Below are 19,138 nucleotides of genomic sequence, written 5' to 3' on the forward strand. Positions count from 1 at the left end.
TTTTTGGGCAGATTTCAAACAGTTTTTCTATGCAAATTTTTTCCAACAAAAATATTTGTTTAGAAAATAGAAAAGTAAACAGAATGAGTTTCTGAAAATAAAAAAAAGGAAATTTTCAGAAAAAGAAATGTTCATGAATTTTACAAAGAAAATAATAAAGTTCATGCATTTTTTATTTGGTCAAAGAAATGTTTCTGTAAAGAATATAAAGTTCATGAGTTTTCTATTCATGCTTTTCCGCTGCAAATAAAAATAAAATTGCTCCTTTAAAAGTGAATAGAACTAAAGTAAAAGATTAAATTGTTGCTTCTCTAATGCTTTTTTGAACCAACCGGTTAAAATTGCTTCGAGAGTAAAAGAGTGGAGAATTGTTTCTGCATAGAATATTTAAAGTTTCCGCTGCGAAGAAGAAAATTTTATCCTCCAATTAAATTGGAACCAACGGGAAAATTTAATTGGAAGAACTGTTCTTATCAATGTTTTCCCCTGTGGGTGAAATAAGATGCAGATAGTTTCCGATATGATAAAAGAAAGATATTTCTTTTAAAGTTAAAATATGGCATTGTTATTTTCTGACCAACGTTGATGATAACAGTACTATAATTTTATGAGTCTAATGTTCAAAGCTTAAATCTCTGATAAATTTTGTATCAAAGTGATCATTTTTCAGAGAAGAGTTAAAGATGAAGAAATGCTCTTGAACTAGATAAATATATATTTCTTGTTTCCGCTGCAATAAAGTTGATGATGATAATTATTTCTTAGCAAAGTTGTTTAATAGAAATACTATCATCACATTGTTTATGAGTTATGTAGAAGAATAAGTTTTATTTTAATTCTACCACAACTGTGATTTAGAGTATAAAAAGGAAGTTTTGCAAAAGTTTAATGTGCATATTTTTTAACCAGACCAACGTAGGGTTATTTTTATGCTCATTATTGTTGATTATTGGCTAAGTTTTCTCAGACTAAAATTTTTCCATGCTTTCATTCGTGAAAGCGAATGGCTGGGTACTTGTGACCCGAAAGATGAAAGAAAGGTCTTAACATGAGGGAGTATGTTCTCCCTAAAGAATGGCTTCAAAAGAAAAGAATTCTTGGATATTAATCCAAGAGAAGAAAACAGATAGATCATTGAGAGTCTTGGTTGACGAATGTCTTTCATGTATTCTATATGAAGAAGATTTATCAGTCAACATGATTTGAGATAAAACAAGCAACATGCGTGTTTAATTTGACCAACGTCGGATCAAGCATGTGTGTCAAAGAGCATTCGGATTTATTTATAAGTTTGATGATTGTATATGCAGTCAAAAGAGCCAATTCTGGCATTTATGTTCCTTACAGAGAATTACCCGCATGGCGGGAAAGATGATTATGATGAAACCCGCATGGCAGAAATTTTTTGGGAAAATCCCTATGTAACCCGTATGGCGGCAGAAATTTTCTCAGACTTATCCTATATGACAGGAGAAAGACATGATGACTCATGTGCTTTTAATGTGTCCCACTCTGGGAGAAAAGTATGGAGTAGCTATTATGCTTTCCTAGTATCAACCATACATCTTATGTCTAACGGTCATTAAGCACTCAATAAATCCGAAAAGAATAAAAGTTACAGACGAAACTAAAGATAAGAATGATATGCAAGTGTGACTTGCAAAAGAACTAATGATAAAGAACTCTGTTGAGTTTCTGAAATGGAATGAGGAAAAAGTACTCCCATACCAGTTAACAGATAACTTCATTACGTATGAAGTAATCAGATAAATGAAGTAGATAATCAAAGTTTTCTCAATTCAGAAGAGTTATGAATGGGTTTTCAAAATTGTGACAGAAAAGTTCTTGCCACATTTCGAGGGGGAGAAATAAATAGTTGTATTTCTGGATCTTTTATAGTTCCGAAAGCAGAGTAAGGAATACTAAGACGGTGCTTAAAGTGCCATAAAGAAGAAAGTTTTAACAGAATAAACCCAAATTATAAAGTTTAAAGATACGCCATTTTTAGTGAAGATGGAGTAATCTGGGGGAGCATGTTGTTAGCTCTATAAAGGATGAATGAGTAAACATGGATCTTGTGATACAGGTCCTTGTAAAACCTATTGCCTCTCGGAAATGAAAGACTATAGAATTAGTTTGCCTGTTGCAATGACAGAGCAACAACATCCCCATATGAAAGAAGTGCTAGTACGTGAGACACTGATGGTCTCAAGGAATGAGAAAATCAGATACTTCTGATTACTATAAAGTCTATGTTAGTGAAATTCAAATGGAGGTTGATCCCACCTCATTTAAAGCGCTCATTCGAGCTTTGAGAAGTGTCTGCTTATCTAAATGATAAGAGACTATGTGAGATGAAATGAAACTGGTGAATCCCGACGATGTTTGGGACTGATGAGTAATTTCCAATGGAGCCAAAACAGTAGGCTGTAAAGAGTCTACAAGGACAATGTGACTCCAAAGGAAATGTGTAAAGGTGTAAAACACGACTTAAATCGAAAGGTTTTTGCGCGTTTTGCACTAAATAGATTACAATGAGTGTTGGTAGCACATCATGATCTGAGTTACATCAGATGAAAGATATTATGATCTGAGTTACATCAGATGAAAGTAAAGAACACAGGGGATACTGCCTGAAGAAGTCTTTTATGGACTAAAGCAATCAAATGTTGTTTTGGGTTAAAGAAAATGAGAGGACAATTGTATTCCTGCAAAGTTATAGAATGGGAAATTCATTTCCTAATCCTGTGCATGTGGATGACATCCTACTTGCTAGTGGTGATGTCAACCTACTGCAGGAGGAGAAAAGAAGTTCATGTCCTCAAAGTTCAAAAGAATGTTCTCGGTAGAGTGTCTCTCGTTATAAGTATCGAGATTCACGAAGAAAAGAATAAAATGGGTATTAGGGATGTTGAATGGACATGCTAAGAAAGGTATCTAAAGTATGCATGCGAGAAAACCTACGCCTGTTCTTATAGTCAAGGGTAATGGAAGTGGAAACTATGGTGTTCCAAAAGTTGACGAGAAAAGATTGAAACGGATATGGTACCATATGCTTCAGCTGTTGGAAGCTCAATATATTGCCCTGACACAGTTCACATATCCGGGTTGTTTTTGGCAATGTCCAGTCCATATATAGATCACTGGAATGGAGTCAAAGATATCGGCCTCATGCTGAAAGAAATAAGTGCTCTCAAAAGATTGTGAGTATAAAGACATGACTTGTGAAATGTATAGCGAAATCCACAATTGTCGCTAACTTTCATACTTGGAGGTTTTTGTGTGGAAAAGCTCCAAAGAATGAAACAATTATCATCAATGTGATGCAAAGATATTTTAGCTTGATATGAGGCCGAGGGACATGTAAAATGGTTAAGGAGACCTGTACCCGGAGTTGATAATGGTTGACAACAGCGATAACCATTTTAAGTTTTTCGCTCCTATGATAACGAGTCAAGTGTTGATGCCAAACACACTGACACAGTGTCATGCGTTGTAAAGGAGAAAGTCTGAAATTATGTAGAAATGCTTGAAGCATAAAAGCAACAGACAAGTGTTTGCAGGTCTGCTTATTAAAGGCTTACCGCCCAGTGTGTTCGAAGAACACACAGTCGACATGGTTTTTATGGTATAGTCTAACATTTCCGGACAATAAAAGGGCCCAGGGTTAAAGAATTTGTTTCAAAACAGAGAGGTACATTGTGGCTGTCTGATTCTATCGGCAATTGAGCTGTGACGATGAAACATATTCTATGTATTGATCTGTTATGAAACGAGTAAAGTAAAAGTATAAGGTCAAAAGTAAAAGTAGAGATCAAGGGGGCGAATGTTAGGATGATCTCCACCGTGTGGGCCCAACGGCCCACCGGGCCCTTAGATCTGTGCCCTGATCGGGGGCGCTCAACCCACTATGGTGACGGGTCCCTGTCACCTGCACTATATAAAGAGGTGGGGGCCGGCGGTTCGCATCACGAGGTTCGTCGCAACGCCGTACTCCCACCACTTCACCCACGATCTACTATTACCACCACTACTCTCTGCCATCATCGGCCACCGTCACCATGGCCGGCACCGGGAGCTCCTCGAGCCAAAAGGAGAAGGCAGGACCACCAATCTAATCTAGCCTAATGATCCACATCATCTATCAGGATGAAATCAAGTGACAAGATCAGGTGAAACTTGAAGTTACAGCAGGATGTTGAGATCAAGTAACAAGATGATGATGATGAACCCCACCCAGGTGCAGGACGATCTAGATAACCTAATCTTAGTCTAGGGCTTGAGGTAGAGCTCGGTCATCGACCGGTAGAGCACGTAAGCGAGCTCATGCCCCTCCTCGGCCGCCTCAAGCCACGTGGCGGCACCGTCTTCTCCGGCCATGACCGCCTCTTTCGTCTCATGGAGCTCGATCTCCGCCTCGCGGAGACCCTTGGTGATGGGCCAAAACGCCTCCCCGATCTCGTCGAACTGGCTCCACGCCTTCCGGTCGCCGCTGTGGGAGAGGGCGTCGCGCTCTCTGGCATGCATCGAGCGCCATGGCTGCGTGTGTGTGCGTGAGAAACGATCACCGAAGTAGGGGGTTTGCCGCCAGAGTGGATGGATTTGCGACGGAGGCGGGTGGGGAAATGCCGGATAGGAATCCTAAATTGGCCTCTATCCCGTAAATATAGTGGTGGAGTTGGGATTTTACGGGCCGCCAGTATATTTTTTTACGGGCCGGGCTTTTTTACTGGATCTGCTCGAGTAATTTTTTACCGGATCTTGTAAAATGGTCAGAATTATAAGGGCCAGCGAGGTTTTACATAATCTGCTAGACATGCTCTTAGAAGAGAAAGTGGGGCTTTTTTGCGAATAGAGAAAGTGGGGCTTTCTAAAGAAAAGTGGGTGAGCAAAAGAAAATACTAAAACGGGATTATTATTTTTATACCGTTGCGAGAGATTCTAATGTCATGACATATTTTTGGCGAAGAAAAAAAATCAATCAGCTGCCTGTCTTGCCGCTCGTGCTAAATTGGAGCAACCACTAACTACTAATCATCTTTTACTAGCAATGAACTTAATTGCCGACTTCAAAACCAGTAATCTCTCTCCAATTCGCCATTACGCATGCATATTGCGGGAAATCGGCAATTCATGCCAAATCCTTGCATACCGCATTCGCCTCCCTACTCCCCCTATTAATACGCACCGGCAGAAGACGCCATTAGCAAGCGATCAGCCGAGCTAGCCAGCAGTGATACGAAGAGTTTGGCGCGATGGCGGGTCGCGCTCTTTTGCTCGCTGTCGTCGTCCTGACAGCGCAGCTGTGCGGGTGCACGGCGTACGTCGGCGACGGCGGCGGGTTTAGCGTGGAGTTCATCCACCGGGACTCTCCCAAGTCGCCGTTCCACGACCCGTCGCTGACCTCGTACGACCGCGTGCTCGCCGCCGTGCGGCGCTCCAGGGCGCGCTCGCGCTCGTACGCAGGCGGCGGCTCTCCTGGCGGCGCCGTGTCCGAGGTGGTGTCCGCTCCGTTCGAGTACCTGATGTACGTCAACGTGGGCACGCCGCGCACCCGGATGCTCGCCCTGGTCGACACCGGCAGCGACGTGGTGTGGTTCAAATGCAGCAACGGGACCGCCGGCCCTGCGCCGCTGAGCGCCGTCTTCGACCCGTCCTCCTCGTCGTCCTACGGCCTCGTGGGCTGCCGGTCCGACTCGTGCCGCGCGATCTACGGCACCTCCTGCGGCGCCGACTCCTTCTGCCGGTACCGCTCCACGTACTCGGACGGGTCCACGACGGCCGGCATCCTCTCCACCGAGACATTCACCTTCGACGACGCTCCCGGCGGCTGCGTGGGATGCCGGGAACGCCCGCAGCTGCAGGTGCCCGGAGTCAGCTTCGGCTGCGCCACGAGCGTGACCGGCAAGGCGTTCCGCCTGACCGGCAACGTGGGCCTCGGCGCCGGGAGCGGCTCCCTGGTGAACCAGATCGGCGCCGCGACGTCGCTCGGGCGGAGGTTCTCGTACTGCCTCGCGCCCTTCTTCGTCGACGCGTCCTCCATCCTCAGTTTCGGCGCCCGCGCCGCCGTGACGGAGCCGGGCGCGGTGACCACGCCGCTGGTCCCGTCCGCGGTGGACGCCTTCTACACGATCCTGCTCGCGTCCGTCAAGGTCGGGAACTCGACCGTCGTGCCGCCGAGGCGGTCCCCCGTCATCGTCGACTCCGGCACGGTGCTGACGTACCTCGACAAGGGGCTGCTGGAGCAGGTCGTGGCGGAGGTCGCCCGGAGCATCAAGCTCCCGCGGAAGCAGTCGCCGGAGAAGCTGGTGGATCTGTGCTACGACGTGGCCGGTGAGTCGCCCGAGGCCTGGGCGAAGCTTCTCCCGGAGGTGACGCTGGGGTTTGGCGGCGGCGCCGCGATCACCCTGCCGGCGCGGAACGCGTTCGTGGAGGCGCGGAAGGGGACCGTGTGCCTGGCGATGTCGGCGGTGACGGATGATGGGCCGGCGGTGGCGACGATCGGGAGCATCGCGCAGCAGGGCTTCCACGTCGGCTTCGACCTGGACAAGCGCGCCATCACCTTCGCCGCTGCCGACTGCGCCAGCTCCTACTCCGCTCCTCCCGCCGCAGTCTCTTTGTAGCTAGCTAACTGATCATGATCACCATGTAATAATCGCTACGTCTAGTGTGTTAGAGAAAAGAAACATAAAACCACAGCGATTTCAGCGTTGAATACTGATCGAACGTATAATTTCATCTCCACGTCTCGAGTTGATTCGGATTTGGATCCCATTTCACCCCAATACTGATCGAACGTCAGATTTGGAGCGATCCAACGTCGAACATATCACTCCACTTGAAGGTCGGAACGAACGAACGATGGGAGCAACTAGTTAACGAGCGCTCCTTCGGGAGCCTCGCAACGATCAGCGCCACTTGGCGCGCTCTCAACCATTTGTCGCGTGTCGCGCTCTGGATGCTCTCTTCGGATTTTGTTTTTTTTTTTATTTTTCCGCACGTGTTTTCGGCTTTTTAAACGGTTTTTTTGGTTTTTTTTGACGTTTTGGTTTCCCCCCGTCCTTCTTAGCTTTTTGACCAAAAAAATTGAAATTTTTTTTTGCGCGAAAAAACGTGTTTTTTTTTCCTTTCACGAAAGTCACGGTTTTTCTTCCGCGAAAGGCACGGTCGTGACTCTTGTTAAAGCACAAACGCGTTTTTTGTTTTTTGTTCTTTCGGGAGAGTCACGGTTCTGCTTCCGCGAGAGGCATGGTTGTGGTTTCGCGAAAGTCATGGCCGTGCCTGTCGGAAAGGGAAAAAATACACGTTTTTTGTTTTTTTTCTTTCGTAAAAGTCACGATTTTGCTTTTGCGAGAGGCACGGTTGTGTTTTCGCGAGAGTCACGGCGTGCCTCTCGGAAACGAAAAAAAAACGCGTTTTCTGTTTTTTTTTCTTTCACGAGAGTCACGATTTTGCTTCCACGGGAGGCACGGTTGTGATTTCGCGAGAGGCACGGACGTGCCTCATTCGGAAAGGGAAAAAAACCATGCTTCCGGTGCGGTTTTTTCGCCCGGTTTATTTCATCCGGTTTTTTCGTGAAAAAAAATTCGTCAAAACCTATCAACATGGGATCTTGTTTTGAAGATCTCGACGCGGAGAATCCAACGATGAAAACGGTTCGAGATTTGGACGCACGGTTGAAAAGATAAATGTTTTGAATAAATGGATCTACGAAAAAAGGAAAATTTCCAGGTTACGACAAATGGCGTGCTACATGCACGCCACTTGTCACGACATGAAATAATAGAGTGCTCTTTGCAACAAGTATTCCTTAATTAGTGATTTCGACGAACGATTTCGGTCGATGTGATCAACCCCCAGCGCTAACAATTTCAGGCCGACCGCGAACCCTTGCAGGCCTTGGGCACGGCTATGTGTCGCCCGCAGCGGTTCCTGAGGCATCGTCTGAGCTGCTGCTTGGCCGGCCCAATTACATTTCTTTAATCTACAGGGAAAAAATATTTCACACTGATATCATTCATCCTTTCCCCTTTTTTCTTCACATTTTTTTCTCCTTTTTTCATTTAATTTATACTATTTATTTATATTATAAAAACGACTTTACATCAAAATAAAAATGTTAAATGTGTATAGAAAAATGTTAATCATGCATAAGAAAAATGCCTGTGACATTAAAAAATTCATCTGTATAATAAAAGTGCACGTGCCATTTAAAACAATATTCGTACAATGTACAAAAAACGTTTGCGTAATTCAAAAAAAAAAGGTTTGTACATTCAAAAAAGTTATATACATCGTAAAAAAGAAAATGTTTGCCTAATGTGAAAACATTCCATACCATTAAAAAAATATAAGTGACATTATAAAGAAAAATTCCGGTGATTCAACAATGTTCATGACATTTCTAAAATGTTTATAGAATATAAAAATATTTCCCCATAGGTTAAACAAATGTTTATTTCGATTAGAAAAATGTATGTGACATTTTGAAGAAATATTCAGGTGGTTCCAAAAAATGTCCGTATTTTTTTTTAAATATCTATACAATGTAAAAATATGTTCGTGCAGTTAAGAAAATTAGTGCCATTAAAAATGTACAACTTGTATTTGGAAAATGTTACTCTGTTTTTGGAAAAGTGTTCAAAACATGTATTTTAGAGAAATGTCCACCATTTATTCACGTGTGCCCTAAAAATGTACATTGTATACATAAAAAAAGTAGACATGAGTTAAAAAGGATAAAAACCAGAAAGAAACAAAAAAGAAAACAAAATGTAATGAAGAAAGAAAGGAAAACAGAGAAAAATAGAGGAGAATAAATTAAAAATGAAAAAAATACAAAAAAACCCATGGAAAACAAATAAACCCAACAAAAATTCAACAAGAAAATGAAAAATGAAGAAAATCAGCCAATCAAATGTACATCAATCATTACGAGCAGCAGCGACTACCGCGCCAAATGGGCCAACCAGCTAATGTGTCGTCCGTAGGGGATTCCTATTAGGAATCAGTATGGAGAGTCTGAGAAAGTGGTGAAAAGTCTAAAATGTCAAACGCTTGAAGATTACAAAGCCGTATATTCGGTGGCGGTCAATGAACATGGTAAAATGCGAATGAAAAATACATAAGAAGGCGAAGTGTTGTAGTTGTGGGACATGTGAGGAAGTATCTAGAAAAAGGGTGACACAGTTGTGAGTTTGACTTAGTGATACAGAGCGACAGTGAAATTCCTTCAAATTTCATACATTAGCCAAGAAAGAGCGAGAATGTTGAATCCGAGTAACTCTCATATGCGACGACCAATATGTGAGTAGTTCACTTTCAAGCAAATCTGTTAATGATGTGTGATGGCGTTGAACGTCACTTTATATTGCCACTTGTGACGTGGACCTTTATTATGCAGTATGTCGCTTTTATTTTTTCCACATCACAAGATTGTATAAAACTTATTTTTTTCACACTAATAAGTCATACATATTTAGAGAGCAATTTTTATTGCTTGCACCGATGACAACTTACTTGAAGGATCTTACTCAATCCATAGGTAGATATGGTGAACTCTCATGGCAAAACTGGGTTTAGGGATATTTGGAAGCACAAGTAGTATCTCTGCCTGGTGCAAAGAAATTGGCTAGCATGAGAGGGAAATACAAACTCAACATGTTGGATGATCCATGACAATATAATTTATCTCAGATGTAAAAAACATAACACATTACGTTGTCTTCCTTGTCCAACGTCAACTATTTAGCATGTCATACTTTAATGAGTGCTCACAATCATAAAAGATGTCCAAGATAGTATATTTATATGTGAATCTCTCTTTCTTTATTACTTCCTATTAATTGCAACGATGATCAAAACTATGTTTGTCAACTCTCAACAACTTTTATTCATCATACTCTATATATGTGAGCTCATTACTCTCCATAAGATCCATATGATCTTTTTATTTCTTTTTATTCTTTCTCTTTTATTTTATTCCCTTAAGATCATAGCAAGATAATCAAGCCCTTGACTCAACACTAATCTTTATTATATATAGCTCATGGCTTGATTATATAGAAGGATCATAAAGCAAAACTCACAACTAGATCATACTAAAACTTTATTCTACTAGATCAAGATATTATCAAAAAGATCGAACTAAGAAAAACGGTAAAGATAAAAGGTGTGATGGTGATACGATATCGGGGCACTCCCCCAAGCTTGGCAGTTGCCAAGGGGAGTGCCCATACCCATGTGTTTATGTCTCCTTCTTCGGGGGTGGTGATGTGATATTCTTGAGGATGATGCCCCTCAAGATACGATTCTCTTCTTCAAGCTTATTGACTTGCTGCTTGAGGCCCATTATTTCTTTTCGGGGCTTGCCAGTGACGGCTAAAGCTCCTTTCACCCATGGATGTTGCATAGCTGCGGGAGAACAAGTAACACTCTTCTTTATATTTTCATAAGAAAGAAATCTAACATTGGAAGGGACGACCGAGTTTGGGATGGCTGAGCTCTGTAGTTCCCCCATCGTGAATCCAGATCGGAAACGAGAAGTAACTTCTTGATCCTCTTCCATGACATCTATCATTTTCAAGTTGGCATCCATCTCTTCTTCCGTTGATGGCCCAAAGTGGTCAGCATCACTATTTGCTCTTGGTCCCGGTGTCGGATGAGACACCCGACTCTCCCCGCTTGGCTCTTGAGAAGACATCTTGCTTCGAATCTGCAGCAAAAACAGCTCGAAACAAGAACAGGAAATATTTGCGTGATACGGTGGTCAAATCCTTCGGGAGATTATATAATGAATTTTTACCGACCAAAAGAAGTATCGTGCAAGAAAACGGAGTCCGGAGAGCGTACGAGGTGCCCACGAGGCAGGGGGGCGCGCCCTCCACCCTCGTGGAAGCCTCGTGTCCTTTCCGGTCTGCTTCTTATTTATTTTCTTAAATATTCCAAAACGGAGAAAAATTGCCATTAGAACTGTTTTGGAGTCGGTTTACTTACCGTACCACGTACCTATTCCTTTTCGGAGTCTGAAACATTCTGGAAAGTGTCCCTTATGTATTCCTCCGGGGTTACGGTTTCAATAATATTAGTTTCAACATTTATGAGATTACCTGAGATATAATATTTGATTCTTTGACCGTTCACCACCTTCGGATTTGTGCCTTCGAAGTTGTTGATTTTTATGGCACCGGAACGATAGACCTCATCGATAACGTAAGGACCTTCCCATTTAGAGAGAAGTTTGACCGCAAAAAAAATCTTAAACAGGAGTTCTATAGCAACACATAATCACTTATATTAAACTCACACTTTTGTATCCTTTTCTCATGCCATCTTTTAACTTTTTCTTTAAACAGCTTGGCATTTTCATAAGCCTGGGTTCTCCATTCATCAAGTGAGATAATGTCAAAAAGCCTCTTCTCACCAGCAAGTTTAAAGTCATAGTTGAGCTCTTTAATAGCCCAATATGCCTTATGTCTAATACAAGAGGTAAGTGACATGCTTTACCATAAACCATTTTATACGGAGACATACCCATAGGATTTTTATATGCAGTTCTATATGCCCATAATGCATCATCAAGTTTCTTGGACCAATTCTTTCTAGATCTATTAACAGTCTTTTGCAAAATTAATTTTAGCTCTCTGTTACTCAATTCTACTTGACCTCTAGACTACGGGTGATAAGGAGATGCAATTCTATGATTAACATCATACTTAGCAAGCATTTTATGAAAGGCACCATGAATGAAATGTGAACCACCATCAGACATTAAATATGTAGGGACTCCAAACCTCGGAAAAATAACTTCTTTAAGCATCTTAATAGAGGTGTTATGATCAGCACTACTAGTTGAAATAGCTTCTACCCACTTAGTAACGTAATCAACAGCAACTAAAATATGTGTATACCCATTAGAGGAAGGAAACGGTCCCATATAATCGAAGCCCCAAACATCAAATGGTTCAATAACAAGTGAATAATTCATAGGCATTTCTTGGCGTCTACTAATATTACCAATTCTTTGACATTCATCACAAGATAAGAAAAACTTACAGGCATCCTTGAAGAGAGTAGGCCAATAAAAACCGGATTGCAATACCTTGTGTGCAGTTCTATCTCCATCGTGGTGTCCTCCATAAGCCTCGGAGTGACACTTGCGTAGGATCTGTTCCTGTTCATGCTCGGGTACACAACGTCTAATAATACCATCTACTCCTTCTTTATAAAGATGTGGGTCATCCCAGAAGTAATGTCTCAAATCATAGAATTTTTTTTCTTTTGCTGGTATGTGAAACTAGGTGGTATAAATTTAGCAACAATGTAATTAGCATAATCAGCATACCATGGAGCAGTACGAGAAGCATTTATGACATTTAATTGTTCATCAGGAAAGCTATCATCAATAGGTAGTGGATCATCAAGAACATTTTCTAACCAAGACAAGTTGTCTGCAATGGGGTTCTCAGCCCCCTTTCTATCAATAATATGCAAATCAAATTCTTGTAGTAGGAGAACCCATCTAATAAGTCTAGGTTTAGCATATTTCTTTTCCATAAGATATTTAATAGCAGCATGATCAGTGTGAATAGTTACTTTAGAATCAACAATATAAGGTCTGAACTTATCACATGCAAATACAACTGCTAAGAATTCTTTTTCAGTAGTAGCATAATTTCTTTGGGCATTGTCTACAGTTTTACTAGTATATTGAATAACATTTAATTTTTTATCAACTCTTTGTCCTAGAACAGCCTCTACAGCATAATCACTAGCATCACACATAATTTCAAAGGGTAAATTCCAGTCAGGTGGCTGAACAATAGGTGCAGAAATCAAGGCTTTCTGAAGTATTTTAAATGCTTATACACAATCATCATAAAAGACAAAAGGAATATCTTTTTGCAATAGGTTAGTCAGAGGCCGAGAAATTTTTGAGAAGTCCTTAATGAACCTCCTATAAAAACTGGCATGACCAAGGAAACTTTTTATACCTTTGATGTCCTTAGGACACGGCATCTTTTCAATAGCATCAACTTTAGCTTTATCAACTTCAATACCTCTTTCAGAAATTTTATGCCCCAAGACAATACCTTCATTAACCATAAAGTGGCACTTCTCCCAATTCAAGACAAGGTTAGTTTCTTCACATCTCTGCAAAACTCGATCAAGGTTGCTCAAGCAATCATCAAAAGAGGATCCATAAATGGAGAAATTGTACATGAAAACCTCACAAATCTTTTTACAAAAGTCAGAGAATATAGCCATCATGCATCTTTGAAACGTAGCAGGTGCATTACATAAACCAAAAGGCATATGTCTATAAGCAAAAGTACTGAAAGGGCAAGTAAAAGTGGTCTTTGCTTGATCATCAGCTGACACAAGTATTTGAGAGAAGCCAGAGTAACCATCTAGAAAGCAAAAATGTGTATGTTTGGATAATCTTTCTAGCATTTGATCAAGAAAAGGCAAAGGGTAATGATCTTTTTTAGTAGCTTTATTTAATTTGCGAAAATCAATTACCATCCTATAACCTATAATAATTATTTACGGGATCAATTCATCTTTATCATTAGGAACAACAGTAATACCTCCCTTCTTAGGGACACAATGGACAGGATTTACCCACTGACTATCAGCAACGGGATAAATTATACCTGCCTCAAGGAGCTTTAATATTTCCTTTCTTACTACTTCTTTCATCTTAGGATTCAGCCGTCGTTGGTGATCAATAACTGGTTTGGCATCTTTCTCCAAATTTATTTTGTGTTGACATAGAGTGGGACTAATGCCCTTAAGATCATCAAGAGTATATCCAATAGCAGCATGGTACTTCTTCAGAGTTTTCAATAATTTCTCTTCCTCCTTCTCTGAAAGGTTAGCACTAATAATAACAGAATATACCTTCTTTTCATCAAGATAAGCATATTTAAGAGTATCAGGCAATGGTTTAAGCTCAAACACGGGATCACCCTTGGGTGGAGGGGGATCCCCTACGATTTCAACAGGCAAGTTGTGTTTCAGAATAGGTCCCTGTTTAAAGAATACTTCATCTATTTCCCTTCTTTCGTTCATAAACATATCATTTTCATGGTCTAGCAAATATTGTTCTAAACGATCGGTAGGGGGCACAACAATAGAAGCAAGACCAATTATTTCATCTTTACTAGGCAATTCCTCATCATGGGGTTGTCTACTAAATTTAGAAAAATTAAACTCATGAGACATATCCCCTAAACCAACAGAAACAATATCCTTATTACAGTCTATCTTAGCATTAACAGTATTCAAGAAGGGTCTACCAAATATAATGGGTCAAAAGCTATCTTGTGGGGAACCAAGAACAAGAAAATCAGCAGGGTATTTAACCTTCCCACACAAGACTTCAACATATCTAACAATCCCAATGGGTGAAATAGTATCTCTATTGGCAAGCTTAATGGTAACATCGATATCTTCTATCTCAGCAGGTGCAATATCATGCATAATTTCTTTGTATAAGGAATGATGTATTGCACTTGCACTAGCACCCATATCACATAAGCCATGATAGCAACGATCTCCTATTTTAACAGAAATAACAGACATGCCTACAACAGGTCTATGTTTATTTTTAGTATCAGGTCTAACAATTCTAGCAGTCTCATCACAGAAGTAAATAACATGCCCATCAATATTATCGGCCAAGAGATCTTTAACCATAGCAATATTAGGTTCAACTTTAACTTTCTCAGGGGGTTTGTGTGTCCTAATATTATTTTTGTTGACTATAGTTGAAACTTTAGCATGATCCTTTATTCTAACAGGGAAAGGTGGTTTCTCAACATAAGCAGTAGGAACAACAGGATCATTATAAGTGATAGTCTTTTCTTCAACTTTAATAGGTGTAACTACTTTTACTTCAATAGGAGGATTATATTTAAACCACTTCTCCTTAGGGAGATCAACATGAGTAGCAAATGATTCACAGAAAGAAGCTACTATCTCAGAGTCAAGTCCATATTTAGTGCTAAATTCATGGAAAGCATCGGTATCCATAAAAGATTTAACACAATCAAACTTCGCTGTTATACCTGACTCCTTACCTTCATCGAGATCCCAATCTTCAGAGTTGTGTTTAATTATTTCCAATAAATCCCATTTGAATTCAATAGTCTTCATCATAAAAGATCCAGTACAAGAAGTATCGAGCATGGAGCAATTACTAAGAGAAAGCCGATCATAAAATTTTGAATAATCATTTCTCTTGAGAGCTCATGATTGGGGCATGAATATAACATTGACTTAAGCCTCCCCCATGCTTGAGCGATGCTTTCTCCTTTGCGAGGACAAAAATTATATATATAATTACGATCACGATGAACAATATGCATAGGATAAAACTTTTGGTGAAATTCCAATTTCAATCGCTTACAGTCCGATGATCCCATATCATCACATAGCCTATACCATGTCAATGCATCTCCCTTCAAAGATAAAGGTAAGACCTTCTTCTTGATAACATCATCGGGCATACCTGCAAGCTTAAATAATCCACAAACTTCATCCACATAGGTTAAGTGTAAATCGGGATGCAATGCTCCATCTCCTGCAAAAGGATTAGCTAGCAGTTTCTCTATCATACCCGAAGGAATTTCAAAGTAAACATTTTTAGTAGGTTCAGTAGATTGAGGAGCAACTCTTGGCTCTACTGGTCTGGGTGAAGATACCCCGAACAAGCCCCTCAAAGGATTATGTTCCATAGTAACAAGTGATAGTAAATTTCAGCACATTATATAAATTTTTCCCTACCAAAGGCGCTTCACTCCCCGGCAACGACGCCAGAAAAGATTCTTGATGACCCACAAGTGTAGGGGATCTATCGTAGCCTTTTCGATAAGTAAGAGTGTCGAACCCAACGAGGAGCAGAAGAAAATGATAAGCAGTTTTCAGTAAGGTATTCTCTGCAAGCACTGAAATTATCGGTAACATATAGTTTTGTGATAAGGTAATTTGTAACGAGCAACAAGTAATAAAAGTAAATAAGGTGCAGAAACATGGCCCAATCCTTTTTGTAGCAAAGGACAAGCCTGGACAAACTCTTATATGAAGGAAAGCGCTCCCGAGGACACATGGGAATTATCGTCAAGCTAGTTTTCATCATGTTCATATGATTTGCGTTCGGTACTTTGATAATTTGATATGTGGGTGGACCGGTGCTTGGGTGCTTGTTGGGGAACGTAGCAGAATTTTAAAATTTTCTACGCATCACCAAGATCAATCTATGGAGTCATCTAGCAACGAGGAAGAGGGGAGTGCATCTACATACCCTTGTAGATCACGAGCGGAAGCGTTCAAGAGAACGGGGTTGATGGAGTCGTACTCGTCGTGATCCAAATCACCGATGACCTAGCGCCGAGCGGACGGCACCTCCGCGTTCAACACACGTACGGTTGGGAAGACGTCTCCTCCTTCTTGATCCAACAAGGGGAAGGAGATGTTGATGGAGATCCAGCAGCACGACGACGTGGTGGTGGAAGCAACGGTGATCTCGGCAGGGCTTCGCCAAGCTCCAGCGAGAGAGAGAGAGAGAGGTGTTACATGGGGAGAGGGAGGCGCCAGAGACTTGGTGCGGCTGCCCTCCCTCCCGCCCCACTATATATATGGCCCCTAGGGGGGCGCCGGCCCTAGCAGATGGGATCTCCAAGGGGGGGGGCAAGGGGGGGGGGGACTTGCCCCCCAAGCCAAGTGGGGCGCCCCCACCCCTAGGGTTTCCAACCCTAGGCGCAGGGGGAGGCCCATGGGGGGCGCACCAGCCCACCAGGGGCTCGTTCCCCTCCCACTTAAGCCCATGGGGCCCTCCGGGATAGGTGGCCCCACCCGGTGGACCCCCGGGACCCTTCCGGTGGTCCCGGTACAATACCGATTACCCCCGAAACTTTCCCGATGGCCGAAACTGGACTTCCTATATATAAATCTTCACCTCCGGACCATTCCGGAACTCCTCGTGACGTCCGGGATCTCATCTGGGACTCCGAACAACTTTCGGGTTACCGCATACTAATATCTCTACAACCCTAGCGTCACTGAATCTTAAGTGTGTAGACCCTACGGGTTCAAGATGTTGGAAATATGCCCTAGAGGCAATAATAAAAGCATTATTATTATATTTCCTTGTTCATGATAATTTTCTTTATTCATTCTATAAATGTGTTATCCGGAAATCGTAATACATGTGTGAATAATAGACACCAACATGTCCCTAGTAAGCCTCTAGTTGACTAGCTCGTTGATCAACAGATAGTCATGGTTTCCTGACTATGGACATTGGATGTCATTGATAACGAGATCACATCATTAGGAGAATGATGTGATGGATAAGACCCAATCCTAAACATAGCTTAAAGATCATATAGTTCGTTTGCTAGAGTTTTTCCAATGTCAAAGTATCTTTTCCTTAGACCATGAGATCGTGTAACTCCCGGATACCGTAGGAGTGCTTTGGGTATACCAAACGTCACAACGTAACTGGGTGACTATAAAGGTATACTACGGGTATCTCCGAAAGTGTCTGTTGGGTTGACACGGATCAAGACTGGGATTTGTCACTCCGTATGACGGAGAGGTATCACTGGGCCCACTCGGTAATGCATCATCATTATGAGCTCAAAGTGACCAAGTGTTTGGTCACGGGATCATGCATTACGGTACGAGTAAAGTGACTTGCCGATAACGAGATTGAACGAGGTATTGGGATACCGACGATCGAATCTCGGGCAAGTAACATATCGATTGACAAAGGGAATTGTATACGGGGTTGCTTGAATCCTCGACATCGTGGTTCATCCGATGAGATCATCGTGGAGTATGTGGGAGCCAACATGGGTATCCAGATCCCGCTGTTGGTTATTGACCGGAGAGTCGTCTCGGTCATGTCTACATATCTCCCGAACCCGTAGGGTCTACACACTTAAGGTTCTGTGACGCTAGGGTTGTAGGAATATGTATATGCAATAACCCGAATGTTGTTCGGAGTCCCGGATGATATCCCGGACGTCACGAGGAGTTCCGGAATGGTCCGGAGGTAAAGAATTATATATAGGAAGTGCTATTTCGGCTATCGGGACAGGTTTCGGGGTTATCGGTATTGTACCGGGACCACCGGAAGGGTCCCGGGGGTCCACCGGGTGGGTCCACCTGCCCCGGGGGGCCACATGGGCTGTAGGGGGTGCGCCTTGGCCTACATGGGCCAAGGGCACCAGCCCCAAGAGGCCCATGCGCCTGGGGTTCACAAAAGGGAAGAGTCCCACTAGTGGAAGGCACCTCCTAGGTGCCTTGGGGCGGGAGGGAAACCTCCCTTGGCCGCCGCCCCCCTAGGAGATTGGATCTCCTAGGGCCGGCGCCCCCCCTTGGCCCTCCTATATATAGTGGGGGAAGGAGGGCTTTTCATCCACACCTTTGGTTGCCTCCTTCTCCCTCTCCAACACCTCCTCCTCCTCCATAGCGCTTGGCAAAGCCCTGCCGGAGTACTGCAGCTCCACCACCACCACGCCGTCGTGCTGCTGCTGGAGCCATCTTCCTCAACCACTCCTTCCCTATTGCTGGATCAAGAAGAAGGAGACGTTACGCTAACCGTACGTGTGTTGAACGCGGAGGTGCCGTCCGTTCGGTGCTAGGATCTCCGGTGATTTGGATCACGTCGTGTTCGACTACCTCATCCCCGTTCTTTGAACGCTTCCGCTCGTGATCTACAAAGGTATGTAGATGCATCCGATTACTCGTTGCTAGATGAACTCATAGATGGATCTTGGTGAAACCGTAGGAAATTTTTTGTTTTCTGCAACGTTCCCCAACAGTGGCATCATGAGCTAGGTCTATGCGTAGTTCTTCTTGCGCGAGTAGAACACAATTTGTTGTGGGCGTAGATGTTGTCAACTTTCTTGCCGATACTAGTCTTATCTTGCTTCAACAGTATTGTGGGATGAAGCGGCCCGGACCAACCTTACACGTACGCTTACGTGAGACCGGTTCCACCGACTAACATGCACAAGTTGCATAAAGGTGGCTGGCGGGTGTCTGTCTCTCCCACTTTAGCTGGAGCGGATTCGATGAAAAGGGTCCTTATGAAGGGTAAATAGAAGTTGACAAATCACGTTGTGGC

The 19,138-nt window shown here is 42.6% G+C and overlaps 1 protein-coding gene across 1 annotated transcript; it reads left to right on the forward strand.

The window, feature by feature from the left end:
* The first annotated feature begins 5,255 nt into the window (after positions 1 to 5,255).
* Positions 5,256 to 6,623, forward strand: LOC119271943 (aspartic proteinase CDR1-like). The gene has a single exon (XM_037553574.1). It carries the CDS (start codon positions 5,256 to 5,258, stop codon positions 6,621 to 6,623), a length of 1,368 nt encoding a protein of 455 aa, XP_037409471.1.
* Positions 6,624 to 19,138: the final 12,515 nt, after the last annotated feature.

The sequence above is a fragment of the Triticum dicoccoides genome, chromosome 3A, assembly GCF_002162155.2.
Source record: "Triticum dicoccoides isolate Atlit2015 ecotype Zavitan chromosome 3A, WEW_v2.0, whole genome shotgun sequence".
Lineage (NCBI taxonomy): Eukaryota > Viridiplantae > Streptophyta > Magnoliopsida > Poales > Poaceae > Triticum > Triticum dicoccoides.